The 11,579-nt window shown below is 60.7% G+C and overlaps 1 protein-coding gene across 1 annotated transcript; it reads right to left on the minus strand.

The window, feature by feature from the left end:
• Positions 1–704: 704 nt before the first annotated feature.
• On the minus strand, positions 705–8,069 carry LOC119250145 (vacuolar protein sorting-associated protein 37C-like). The gene is made up of 4 exons (XM_037517857.2): positions 7,625–8,069; positions 4,556–4,727; positions 3,822–3,904; positions 705–3,260 (listed from the first exon to the last, which is right to left on the minus strand). The coding sequence occupies exons 1-4, from the start codon at positions 7,853–7,855 to the stop codon at positions 2,541–2,543; spliced, it is 1,206 nt and encodes a 401-aa protein (XP_037373754.1). The 5' UTR covers positions 7,856–8,069; the 3' UTR covers positions 705–2,540.
• Positions 8,070–11,579: the final 3,510 nt, after the last annotated feature.

Consider the following 11,579-nt stretch of genomic DNA (forward strand, 5'->3'; position numbering starts at 1 on the left):
TAAAAGTGGCACCCCCTCGCTTTAGCCCAGGCACCCCCACCACCACCCAGCACCAACCCAAGCCCGTGACTTGATTAGTCTCTTGAACGAGGTGTCAGCTTCTTTCTACACCACCATGTGGTCCAACATGCCCTGCAGCCCGTTCCTCAGACCCGACCAGAGGTCAGAGGGGGCAGAGGGCAGCACGCACGTGACCGGAGCCCCGCCAAGGTTGTCCAGGCTTTCCCAGGGGCTGCTACCTCTCAGTCCCAGGAGCCAGAGCAGCATGGACAGGCAGGTGGTGAGCCTCCCACCTGCCTCCAGGCTGTGTGCTCAGCCTGGCCCCACCCCTGCAATCTCCTCCCTCTAGTTAAAGTTGGGGGGCCAAGGGCTGTTAAGAGAACCCAAGAGACAACCACCATGGAAAGTCTAACAGGAGGGGCAGCAGCTCCGGGATTCGTCCTCGCATGTGTCCCCTCGCAGGGAACAGCAGGAGGCCGCCTGGTCTCCTGACTCCCCTGACCTGCCCTTCCTGCCGCGAGCAGAGGACGCCCACCCCCCCCCCCAGGCCTGTGATAAGCCGAGTGCAGGGCAGCTAGGGAGGGGCAGGCTGGGCAAAGGCAGGAGCCGGCTAGTTGAGGGGCTTGACGGCCGCCGCCCCTTAGCAGAGGCGGGACGCGAAGCCTGGCGAGCTGCCGGTCCTGGCTAGCCCAGCGGGGGGCAGGAACGTGGCAGGCTGAGCTGGATTGGGGCCGACCGCCCCCTCGTGGGCCCCTGAGGCATGGCGGGGCCCCAGCTCACTGCCAGGCCCAGCCCGAGTGAGGCTCCAGCAAGCAAACAGCTAAGGGGGAAACCCCGAGGAGAGGGAAGGGAATACGGACAGAGCCAGGCCTGGGGCACAGGCCAGCGGGGCACCCTGCGCGGGAGTGACGCCTGGATGAGGGGGCTTCGTGGACGGGACTCAGCGGGGCCTCTCAGCAGAACGTGACCCCAAGGACGGGGAAATCCATGTCCCGCCAAGCTGCCACACCTTCACCTCCCAACCCCAGAAGGCCGGCACTGCTGGACTCATCCACGTTTATTATGGCAATTGATTACACAGACACACGGGCGATCGCTCATGTGGTTCCGAAGCGCTCGAACCGGTGGAGTCCATGAGTGACGTCTCTTCATAAATACCAGGAGACGCGAGCACAGTGGGAAGGAGCCGCCGGTGCCGGCCGAGCACCATGCTGCGCGCACACCACGCGCGCGGGCCCGGAGCCGGCAGGCACCAGAAGGTCAAGTTTCCTTGTGGGCCCCAGCTCCTCGGCCGCCAGATGCTAAGCCCTCGAGGAGCGGACATTGCAAGGCACATGTGACATCCTCACCCCCAGCAGCTCGAGTCCGCCCTGGAGACCCGGCTCTTGCCGGAGCCGCCAAGTTAATGCTTCATTCTTTACCCCCCTTGGGCCTGTGAGGCCACTGCTTATTGCTGAGCACGCTCTAAATCCCCGGCGTGCTGGAGGCCACAGTGACACGGAGTCACAGTCCCTGCCCTTGACATGCTGAAGACAAGAGAAGCAAAGACACGGAGCCCGACACAGCGGTGGTGTTCTAGAAAGCACCACTGGGGAAGCGACTGTTAGGGCTTCTGCTGACATCATCTTAGCTGGGGAGCGGGTGGGGAGTTATATCCGGGGGCTCAGAGGAAGGGGATGAGGGCAGGGCTGCTGCCAATGAGATTCAAGGCACTAGAGGAGTGACTCAGAGGAGTCAGCCAGAAGTGGAGCACCCCGAGGAGGGGGGGAGGCTGTGGGAGGGCAGCCGGCCCTCCACTCCTAAATGAGCTCCCAGGTGGCCAGTTTCCTGGGCCACAGCTACTCGCTCCCAGCCACAGGGCACAAGGGGGTCCCCAAATTCTCCACCAGTGCAAGTCAGGTTGGGGCCCACCCTCACAACCCCGACTTCTCGATGCACAGCACCCGGCCCCCGCGCATCTGACATCAGCCTGTCAGATCAGGTATGGCTTTAAGTCACGTGACAGTGCTTGAGCGTCCTGCTGAGCTGCTCTCTCTCCCCGCACCCGGCCCTGGGCGTGGGTGGTGCGGGCATCCTCAGGGGCCCCACACACACACACAGAGCAGCAGCCCTCGGCATGGGCACCACGTCGAGAGGCCAACACCAGGGAAAGGCGGGGGGAGCCAAGGCCAGATGTAGGGAGCCTCATCACCGAGGTGACCCGCATTGGGTTCGGTGCCGCGAGTGTGGGGCACAAGTAGATGATCACAAACACACGCCCGCTCACACACACTCACGGAGAGGTGTGAACTCCCAGTCGGGCTCACGGCGCAGAAGTTAGAGCCAGTCACTGCAAGGAGGCGCCCCCTTCCCCGGGAAGGTCGATGAGTTGTGCCCACTGTCCCCACGGCCCGCAGGGCCCCAGCCAGGTGCCCCAGGTCCCTGCGTGCCCCCACAAGTCCATGAGGAGTGCCAGCTCCACTCCCAGTTTCACCTGGAATCTCAGGAGGGTGGGCCCAAGGCTGAGGGACAGGGGAGGTAGGGAAGGGCCAGGCCAGCCTCTAATACCCAGGCCAGGCAGGCCCCTGAGGCTGGGGGAACCCGTAGGGAGGGGTGGGGCCGGTGGGATAGGGCGGCCGAGGCAGGCCTGAGGGCTGGGGCGGGCCTGGGAACTGGGGCTGAGTGGGGTACGGTGGCTTGCCTCCCGTCGAGGGGTAGGACGGCTGCTGAGGATAGCCAGCACTGGGGGCGCGGCCCCCCGCCAACGGGTACCCTGGGCCAGAAGCACCAGCGGGGGCCATGGGATAGCTGGGCAGGGGCGGCGTGCTCCTCTGCGGGGACCAGGAGTAGCCCCCAGCAGCCCTGGGTGCTGGCTGGGCTGACGGGTAAGCAGGGCCCATGGGCCCGCTGTAGGCGGGGTAGGGCTGGGACAGCGCGGGGAAGGGGGCCGGCGGGAGGGCGCCATGCGCCGTGGGGCCTGCGGGCATGCCGGGAGATGGGCTGTAGGGCAGCGGGTAGGGCAGGCCTGCCGAGGGCGGGGGCGGCAGTGGCTGTTCGCCAGCCACAGGGGGCGTCGCCTGGGGGGCCGGGCGAGGCGGGGGAGGTGGGCGAGGAGGAAGAGCATCCCCCGCCAGCTCCGGAGATACTCTGGGCCTCCTCATCACCTCCTGGAGCTTCTCCACACGGACCCGGCGCAGGTGGGACAGCATCCTCATGGAGGAAAAGGTCTCCAGGAACGTTTCCAAGGGCACCTCACCCTCCAGGAACTTCTCAGCCATGGCCTGGAAGACATGAAGGCCCGTGACAACAGGGCCAGGGGCTCGGCTGCTCCCGACCTGCTCTGATCCCCACCGGCGAATGGCTCCCCGAGGCCCTTCTCCCTGCAGACAGACTGGAATGCACTCCTGGGTTCACCCCGATCTGCCTCACCCAGAGTCAGCTCCCGGAGGGCAGGGACTGTCTTGTCTAGTCACCGCTGTCCCCACCCTGACCTGGTGCCAGGCCCACAGTGGGCACTGCACACGTGTGTTGAGTGACAGGACAAACACCGGCCACTCGGTCACTCGAGCAGGCTGGCCTGGAGCTGGGAAGACAAGGCAGCCCGGGAGAGGACAGTGGCTGGGGGCCAGGCTCCAGTCCTGGGTCTACAGCCACAGCGCCCCCTTCTGGGTCTGCCAGCTGCCGGGGTCTTGTGATCCATGGCCCAATTCAGCGGCAGCTCCTGAGATCCGACTGGGCTCACTCATCCAAAAGGGCTCACTCCTCTCTGCGTCTACTGCAGACACCCGGCGCCCCTCCACGGGCTCCTGCTCAGGAAGAGGGGGTGTCCGCGGCTCTCTCACCTCTGACTCTTCTTCGATCTTCATGCCTTCGATTTGCAGAAGGTCTAGCAAAGTACTTGGCCGCAGTGTTGAAGAAAATTTCTCTGGAAGGGAAGGCAGAAAGGTCGACATCTCAAAAGAGGCTCTGGACTCAGGCCTGGCGGCTGAGGTTTCAGCAAAGTCTGTGGCCTGTGTGCACTGAGGCCCTGTCACCGCCCCGGGGTCTGCTGGGCCCCTCCTTTCAGTCCAGTCCCCTTGGGTCTCCTTTCTGAGCAAAGGGCAGCTCAGCGCGGCCCAGCCACTGACTAACCAGCTGCCCAGCAGCAGCCTGGGAAGCAAAAGGACCCGGACTTTGAAATCCACCCCCCACCCCAATCCTGCTCTTCTTCCTGGGGGAGGGTGACCAGGCCAGCCCCCACCCCTACCTTCAGCTGCGCCGAGACTGAGCTGGCGAGCTCAGCACAGGACGCAGGCTCGCTGACTCAGAGCCCCACAGCAGCCTTCCCACTGCCTCACGAGCCCCGTGCTTCCCACCCGAGGCGAAGATGACAACCTACCCTTCCTCGGCTGCTGAAAAGCGTATGTAAAGCACTTAGGGGCGGGGACGACCATCAGGGAGCTGGCCCATGGGGAAGGGAGAAGGCACCTACTCTTCCACGCTACTCCACCACTCTCCCGTCCAACCTTGACAGAGACCCTGAATTATTAACAGAGGCGCCCCCCGAGTGCACACGCCGGGGATCTGGCCCACCTACCCAGCTTGGCCTTCTGCTCCTGGCACCGCTCCACGAGCTTCCGGAGCTCCTGGTATTTGTCCGAGAGATTCGAGCGGCTGATCTCCAGGGGACCCTGGAACTCCAGGTTCTGCTCAGCCAGGCTGCGGTTGGTGGCCAGTGCCATCTCGCGTTCCAGCTGCAGGTCCTGGACCTAGAAGAACAAGCCACTGGACCGTAACAAACACCACTGCTACCACTCACCTCCAGCCGCTGGGTCAGGGTTCCTGGGATCCTGGCACACAGTGGGGTCCCCTGAGCTTGGTCTAGTTCTAGCCCTGGGCAGGGCACGCAGACACAGGCACCTTCCCGAATCCTCCACCCAATGGTGGCGGTGGTGGGCACAGGTGGGAAGCGGGCGCCTGGGGGCCAGGCCCACCATGGGGTGTGCAGACTCCAGGGAGGTGGGGACCCATTTATATCAGAAAGTCAGCGGCTTTCAGGCAGAAGCAACCAAAAGTCCTGACCACTTATCCCCAAGATTCAGGGTCAAGGGGCCTACTCTGAGGTGGACTAAGGGCCCAGCCAGACCACAAGATGGACAGATGTGGTCCCAAAACAGTGAGTGAGAAAGCCAGGTGACAGCAATTCAGGGAGACGTGTCCCTTCCTCCTCGGCCACGTGTGAGCACTGCAGAGAAGCTGTGCCAATGAGGCGGCAGAGGGGCCACCAGGGGCTGGCGGGGTGCCCCCATCAGCACAGCACAGGCGCCACCCAAGGCCCTAAGGCCAACCTCCATGGCTGGACAGCCCCCTGACAGCACGTCCCCAACATGAGCAGCAGCCTGCCCTCAGCTGGGTCCTAGGTTGCCACTGGCCGGTGAGGTGGCAGCCACAGGACCGCGCCCACATCCAAAGCCCCTGCCATGACCCAAAGCCCCATCTACTCTCCAGGGAAGCCCCTCTACCGGGGGCGGAGAGCATCAGCCCACCACCCCTGAAACAGTGAGGACAACACACCGACAGCACACGGGCCCCAGAAGAGACTCGGGCCTGCTGGGGGCTCAGGCCAAGCTCAGCAACACCAGCTTGCCTAGGGGAGCCACTGTTGGCATCGCCGCCATGACAGCACCTGATGGACAGGCCGGCTTGGCTTGTCCACCCCCTGACATGGGGGGTTCAGAATAGGGGGCTATGGGAAGGCTGAGCTGCTGACCCCTACATAGGGGCTCGAGCCCTGTGCTAGGGCAGGCCTGGGCCTGCTCCTCCTGCGCCATCCAAGTTCCAGGCTCCCTCCGCCCCGCAGACATGGTTGCTGGGGCACAGGAGTCACGGGGCTGGATTCCTGGGCCTCCCAGGCCAGAGCTGTGCTGCCACAGACAGCAAGCTGCCCCCCAGAGCCGCCTGGTTGGCTGCCACAAGCACCCACAAACACATGGACTCGGACGTCGATGCTGGGGAGTCTGCCTCGCGTTTTCATTAGCGAGGAAAGCTTTTCTCCCCATATGTGCTGCCAGAGTGGAAGGCCTGAAGCCCTCTGCTCAGCTGCCCCTTGGGGGCCCCTCGGGGCCTCCATGGATATGCCTCTTTACACATCCACTGCCTTTCCCCGAGTCTTAACCAACCTTGTATCACTTCCCCCCAAACCTTGTCTTACCCACTTCTGCCTCCTCTCCCCACAGTATCCCCAAATCTTTCTCCACTAGGGAGCCCCCCACCCGGCAATTATGGGGGTCACTAAGACAGTTCAAGCACTCCACCCAAAGAGCTCAACCTCACCACTCAACCTTCCACATGGCAAGGTAGCCCCCAACCCACTTCTCTAAGCAAGCTGCACACCCCAACTAAAGGCACCCCACCTAGCCTGGCGGCTCACAGCGACACCATCACGCCCTCACAGCCCTGGTGGAAAAGCCCGTCAAAGGGGTCTTGGAAGCCTGAGGGGCTCATTCTCCCGAGTTTTCTCTTCATGCCGGGAGAGTTGTTCCTGCAGATCAGTGAGGCCCAGCCGTGCCCACACAGTCATGCTGCCTTTGCCCAGAGGTGTCCCTGCTTATGCTTCCCACCACCCGCGCGTTCCTCACAGACCCCGTCAGCTGCTCGCGGGGCGGTCGGCTGACTGTGCCTAGTGAGGCCCTGCCGCCACCCACCCTGAGAGTCCGAGTGGGCCGGGAGCCTGACCAGACTCGCCAGCTTCCGTCCTGCTGAGGGAGCTCAGGGCGAGGACAGACCAGCCTTGCGCAGCTCCCACGCCTCTCCCCTCTCCTCACAGTCTGTCCAGGCCGCAGCCCCACGGAGGCTGCTCATTTGGGAAGGGGGGCCTCCCCCCAGAAAGAGCACAGTGAGGTGGGGAGCAAGGCAACCGGCCCACAGCCCGCATCTGCAGGCCGCAGAGAACGGGAAGCGCCCTGGGAGGCGAAAGCGGGAGCGGGCCTTCCCGTTCCTCAGTGTGAACTTACAGACCACACACCTGCTCACCCGTGAAAACGAAAACACATCCGAATGCTAATCAAACGAGCTTGCGTATCTGCGCCTGTGACGCCTCCTAATGCAGGGGCGGGAGGCGGCAGCTTCCAGAGCACGGACGGCCCGGCCGCTCCCAGCATGCCTGTGGGTCCATCCAGCTCTGTGGCCACATCTGGTCACCGGACCTCACAGAGGAGTCGGGTCAAAGAGACAGGAAGGGCTTTCGAAAAGCATAAAGCTCTGAGACAGAAGGGTTATTTTTATCCCCCTGACGGGAGCTGACGAGGTGCGCTTACGACAGGAAACGGGTCAAGCAGGTGAGCCCAAACCCGACATGAGCCCAAACCCCAGGCCGAGAACGGCTCTTCCCAGACGCCTGCCAGCGAGGCCCTTGGGGCGCTTGGGGCAAGACCACGGCACCTGGCTCTAGGAGCTGCCTCAGACTCCAGCTGGGAACAGCAGGTTGGGGACACGCAGGGCAGGGGGATCCCGGGGCCACCAGGGGCCCTGGACTCCCCAGCACTGGCCCCTACAGCTCCCAGAGGAGCAGGCTGGGATCTCAGGGGCTCCCTGGCTGGGTCCAAACCAGAGATCAGGCCATGGAGAGGGGGGAGGAACGTGGCCTGTCCCAGCTGCAGACCTTTACCTCGGGGGCCTCCTGGGCCAGACGGTCAATGGCCTCCGGGTCATTCTGCATCTCCTCCAGCTCCTCCAGGGTCTTGTCTTTCAGGGTCTCCATCTTCCCCTGCGAAGAGAAAAAGACACTGCAGTGGGGGGGGGGGGCAGTGCGGGGTAAAGGGCCCCCTGAGCCCAGAAATACAATCGGTCGAAGACAAACGAGCACTGCAGGGGAGGCTGAGGAGGGGCAAGGCTCCATCCAGCACTGTTCCCGCCACCCGATCCATCCCCACTTGTGGGAGATGCCAGCCGCTCCTTCCCCAGAAAGCGGGGCTGCTGCCCGAGGCCAGACCACAACTCCTGTGGTGCTGAACGAAGCTCTCCAGGGGGCAGCTGGGACAGCAGACAACGGGAAAGAGCCAAAACTCGGCCGGCGGCCACCATGGTGCCAGCATGTGCTCTGCAGGCGTGTAACTCTGTCCGAACCAGAAATCACACTATGCCGCGGACCAGCCCAGCAGCAGTGGGTAAATCGAGGCACTCTCAGGGAATGAGCGAGAACAAGCACGAGGTGGTCGAAGGAATTAGGGCGAGGGACGAAAAGAAAGAAATGACACACAGACACACTCTGAGGGAGTGAAAATCTGAGTGTGATTTGCTGGAATTAACTTTCTCTTTTATACATTATTTTGACCATTACATAAGATTATTTTTTACAGTTTGTGGTTAATTATACATGAGATTATTACATGCAGTGAAACATAACAAAAAACAATATGCACCATTTCTAGATTCCATTCATGTACAATCATCAATAAATCAAGTTCACACCGAGACCACAGCAAGAGAGGTCTCCTTCGTCCTAAACCATTTTTGACCCTCAGGTCTTTCCTATTAACCTTAGTTTAAACATTGACTCAACTATTAATTTTCCATCTACATTGTGTATTATGTATATACTATAATATGGATATTTCTTTACTATTACTTATAACTATTTCTGTTGATTAAATTTACTATTATAAAAATCACAACAGCTATTTCTCACATTTAGATTCTTAGGCATTTTCTGTAAGTAGCCAAACCAGTTTAAGGTAGCAACTGGGCAGTGAAGCACAAAGCTATTGAATTGTAAGCTAAAGATGAGCGGTGTGGTCTCAGCAAGCTGGGCAGTGTCAGCTGGAATACAATGGCATTGCTTTATAGCAGCCATCTTCTTCTAAGGCCAAAGAAGGGGTTTTTATGAATCCCCTCGGGGACTGCGCCTGTCTTAGGTTGTCAGGAGTCGCAGACACTTGTGCAGGCAGTGCCTTCTGTCGTCTGCCCCCGATCTTACCCGTCATTGGCTGTCCAGTCCAGCGCCCAGGGGAAGGGGGTCTTATGTACTCTGACTTTCTGGGTCTGAGTAACTGCCACCCTTTGTTCAGCATGCTCACTGACGTTCAGCAGCAGAGGCTGCCGCAGGGGCAGAAGCTGCCACAGTTCCTTCGACCACCCCGTGCTTGTTCTCGCTCATTCCCTGAGAGTGCTTCGATTTACCCGCCGCTGCTGGGCTGGTCCGCGGCAACAGTACTCTGCAAGCACCGGGCCTTCGAGGACGCCAACGTCACAGGCCCCGGCACATCGCTGCTCACTGAAGTGCGTGCACCAGCCACCTGGGGTTCCCCCCAGCAGCCTCAGCAACTGCTGCCCTCTTCACATGCCACAGAAACAGATTGTCACGTGTGTCCTCGCTGGAGTGGAACAGAACCCCCAAACACCCCCCCCACACCCCCAAGCAGTCAGGAGGAAGAGTAACTCACCCACCCAGACAGAACATCTGCTGACATGGAGCTGCCTCGCAGTCCTCAACCTGTCACTGCCTGGGGGGCACCGGTCGGCAGGGGCAGAGGGGTCACCCCAAGAAGAGGAAGCACAAACCCACCCGGTGCTCACTTCCTTTCTGCGGACAGGATCTTCTGCTTTTCTATTTTCTGGACGTGCGTGTCAGGGCCTGAATGCATGCGGCTTTTTCTCATGACAAAGTTATATTCATTTTCAAGAGACTCCAGCACTACAGCAATCTGGAGGCCCCACAGCGCTGGGTCACGGGGAGCCGGCACCCACCATCCAGACAGGGAGGCATTTGGGAATTAAAGACAGTTGTGTGGCCCCGAATAACCTTCTCTGGGTCTCAGTTCCCCCACCCCCAACCCGGGGCGAGTGCACTGAAAACACACGTGCCAGACAGGGCTCAGGAAGTCAGTCTCTCGCTGGAGATGCTGAACCGGGGCCAGATTCTGAGAAAGGAAACAGCTCCTTGCTAGTCGTGTGGCAGCAGAGGCCTCGGTGACTGCGCTGTCTCCCCTCAGCCTGTGAGGTGGGGAGCAATCAAGCCACCCAGCAGCCAAAGCACAGTCCACACCTCACCCTGCTGCTCTGAGACCCTCGGAGCAAATGCTGGGGCAGGGGACCTGCGGACGGTGACACTGCCAGGTGCCCAGTGAGTGGCCGAGAGCAGGACAGGCAAAGTGACATTGTGAAGACGCAAAGCCACGTCAGCAGACTGGGCTGGGTCACCAGACCTAGCCTGAGTCCAGGGCCTGCCTCCTGCCAGCCATGGTAACATCCCTGAGCTCAAGGGCAGCCCCTTGAGCCAGCGTCTGTGAACCGGGCTGGCCCTGGCCGGTGCAGGATGAACCAGATAAGGCAGGCGCGCAGGTGGAGCTGGCCTAGATCAAACCATCTCCACACTACAGGGATTGCCGAGCGATGACTAAGGCCTCCAGCACCCAAAGCTGTGACCCAACCCTATCCCGCCCAGGGAGGGACCTGCCCCAGGAGAGGGCAGGGCGGAGCAGAGACAGCCCTGGGGGTCAGCAGCTGGCCAACCACAAGCCATCTGCACAAAGAAGCCAGCGGTGTGGAGGGCTCCCGGGCAAGGGGAGGCTGCCAGGCACCTGCTGGGAGGCCCTGAGCAGGCTACCTGGGTGGCCCCACTCTCCCCCAGCACTCACCCTGGGGCGTTAGGCTCCACGCTGCCAGGGAGGGAAGGTGCAGCCCTGAGCCACCAGTCACAGATTTTCTGGTTTCAGGACCCCCCTTGGCTCCAGACCCCCGAGTTTTTATTGATGGGGATTTTTTATTTTTTAAATAAATGTCTGTTGTTTTTTTCCAGTCTATGGTATTTTTTTTTTTTAAGATTTATTTATTTATACATGCACTGGGTACAGTCAGAAGCGCGGGAGGGTGAGAGAATCCACCAGAGCCAGAGCGGGGAGCAGAGCAGGCAGAAGGACCCGAAGTACACTGCTGAGGGGAGCAGCGGGCGGCAGGAGAGGTCTGCGCGCCATGTGGGACCCTCCGGTGGCTGGGGAGCAGCTCAACCGCTGCGCCACCGGGGAGGCCCCCTGATGTGGATTTTAGTGATCAATATTTATCGCATTAATTAGAAAATTAAGTCAGGAAATGTTCGAACAATATGCAAGCACCCACATTCCACTGGCCACAGAACAATGACGTCATCACGTGCATGTATTCGCCAAAAATTCCACTGTCCATTCACTGGAGAAAGACAGCAAGAAAGGAAACTCTTAATTATGAAAGTCGTTCTGGACTCATAGATGGCTTGAGAGGGTCTCAGAGCTGCCCCCCAGGGGCCCCACACATACTTAGAGAACCACTGGCCTGGAGGTTAGAATGGAACTCTAGGGCCTGACTGCCTGGGTTCAGATCCTGGCTCTGCCTCTTACGAGCTATTTTAACCTCTTGCTGTCTCGGTTTCTCCATCTGCAAGACAGCAGTGCCTGGGACAGTCAGCATGGGGGGCGCTCACCTTCACACCACCTTCCAGGTGTGCACCCAGAGTATCACCCTTGCCCAATCTCGCAGAGGAGGCTTGGAGGAGCCCCAGGGACATGCCCCACCAGCCCAGATTGGGGGGAGGGGTCTCAGAATCACCTGAAGTCCTCATGTAAAGCCTGAATCCCGAGTCCTAACTCCAG

Source organism: Talpa occidentalis, unplaced genomic scaffold, assembly GCF_014898055.3.
Source record: "Talpa occidentalis isolate TD23 unplaced genomic scaffold, MPIMG_talOcc4v2.1 talOcc4.17, whole genome shotgun sequence".
In the NCBI taxonomy this organism is placed as follows: domain Eukaryota; kingdom Metazoa; phylum Chordata; class Mammalia; order Eulipotyphla; family Talpidae; genus Talpa; species Talpa occidentalis.

Bases quoted from the DNA above. Each gene is read 5' to 3' on its own strand.
- LOC119250145 (XM_037517857.2), bottom strand. From the start codon at position 7,855: ATGGAGCCTTGCCCCTCCTCAGCCTCCCCTGCAGTGCTCGTTTGTCTT. The intron at 3,905-4,555 runs GTAGGTGGGCCA...CTTCCCTTCCAG, and splicing joins GGAGCAGAAGGCCAAGCTGG to AGAAATTTTCTTCAACACTG. The intron at 3,261-3,821 runs GTGAGAGAGCCG...CATGTCTTCCAG, and splicing joins AGATCGAAGAAGAGTCAGAG to GCCATGGCTGAGAAGTTCCT.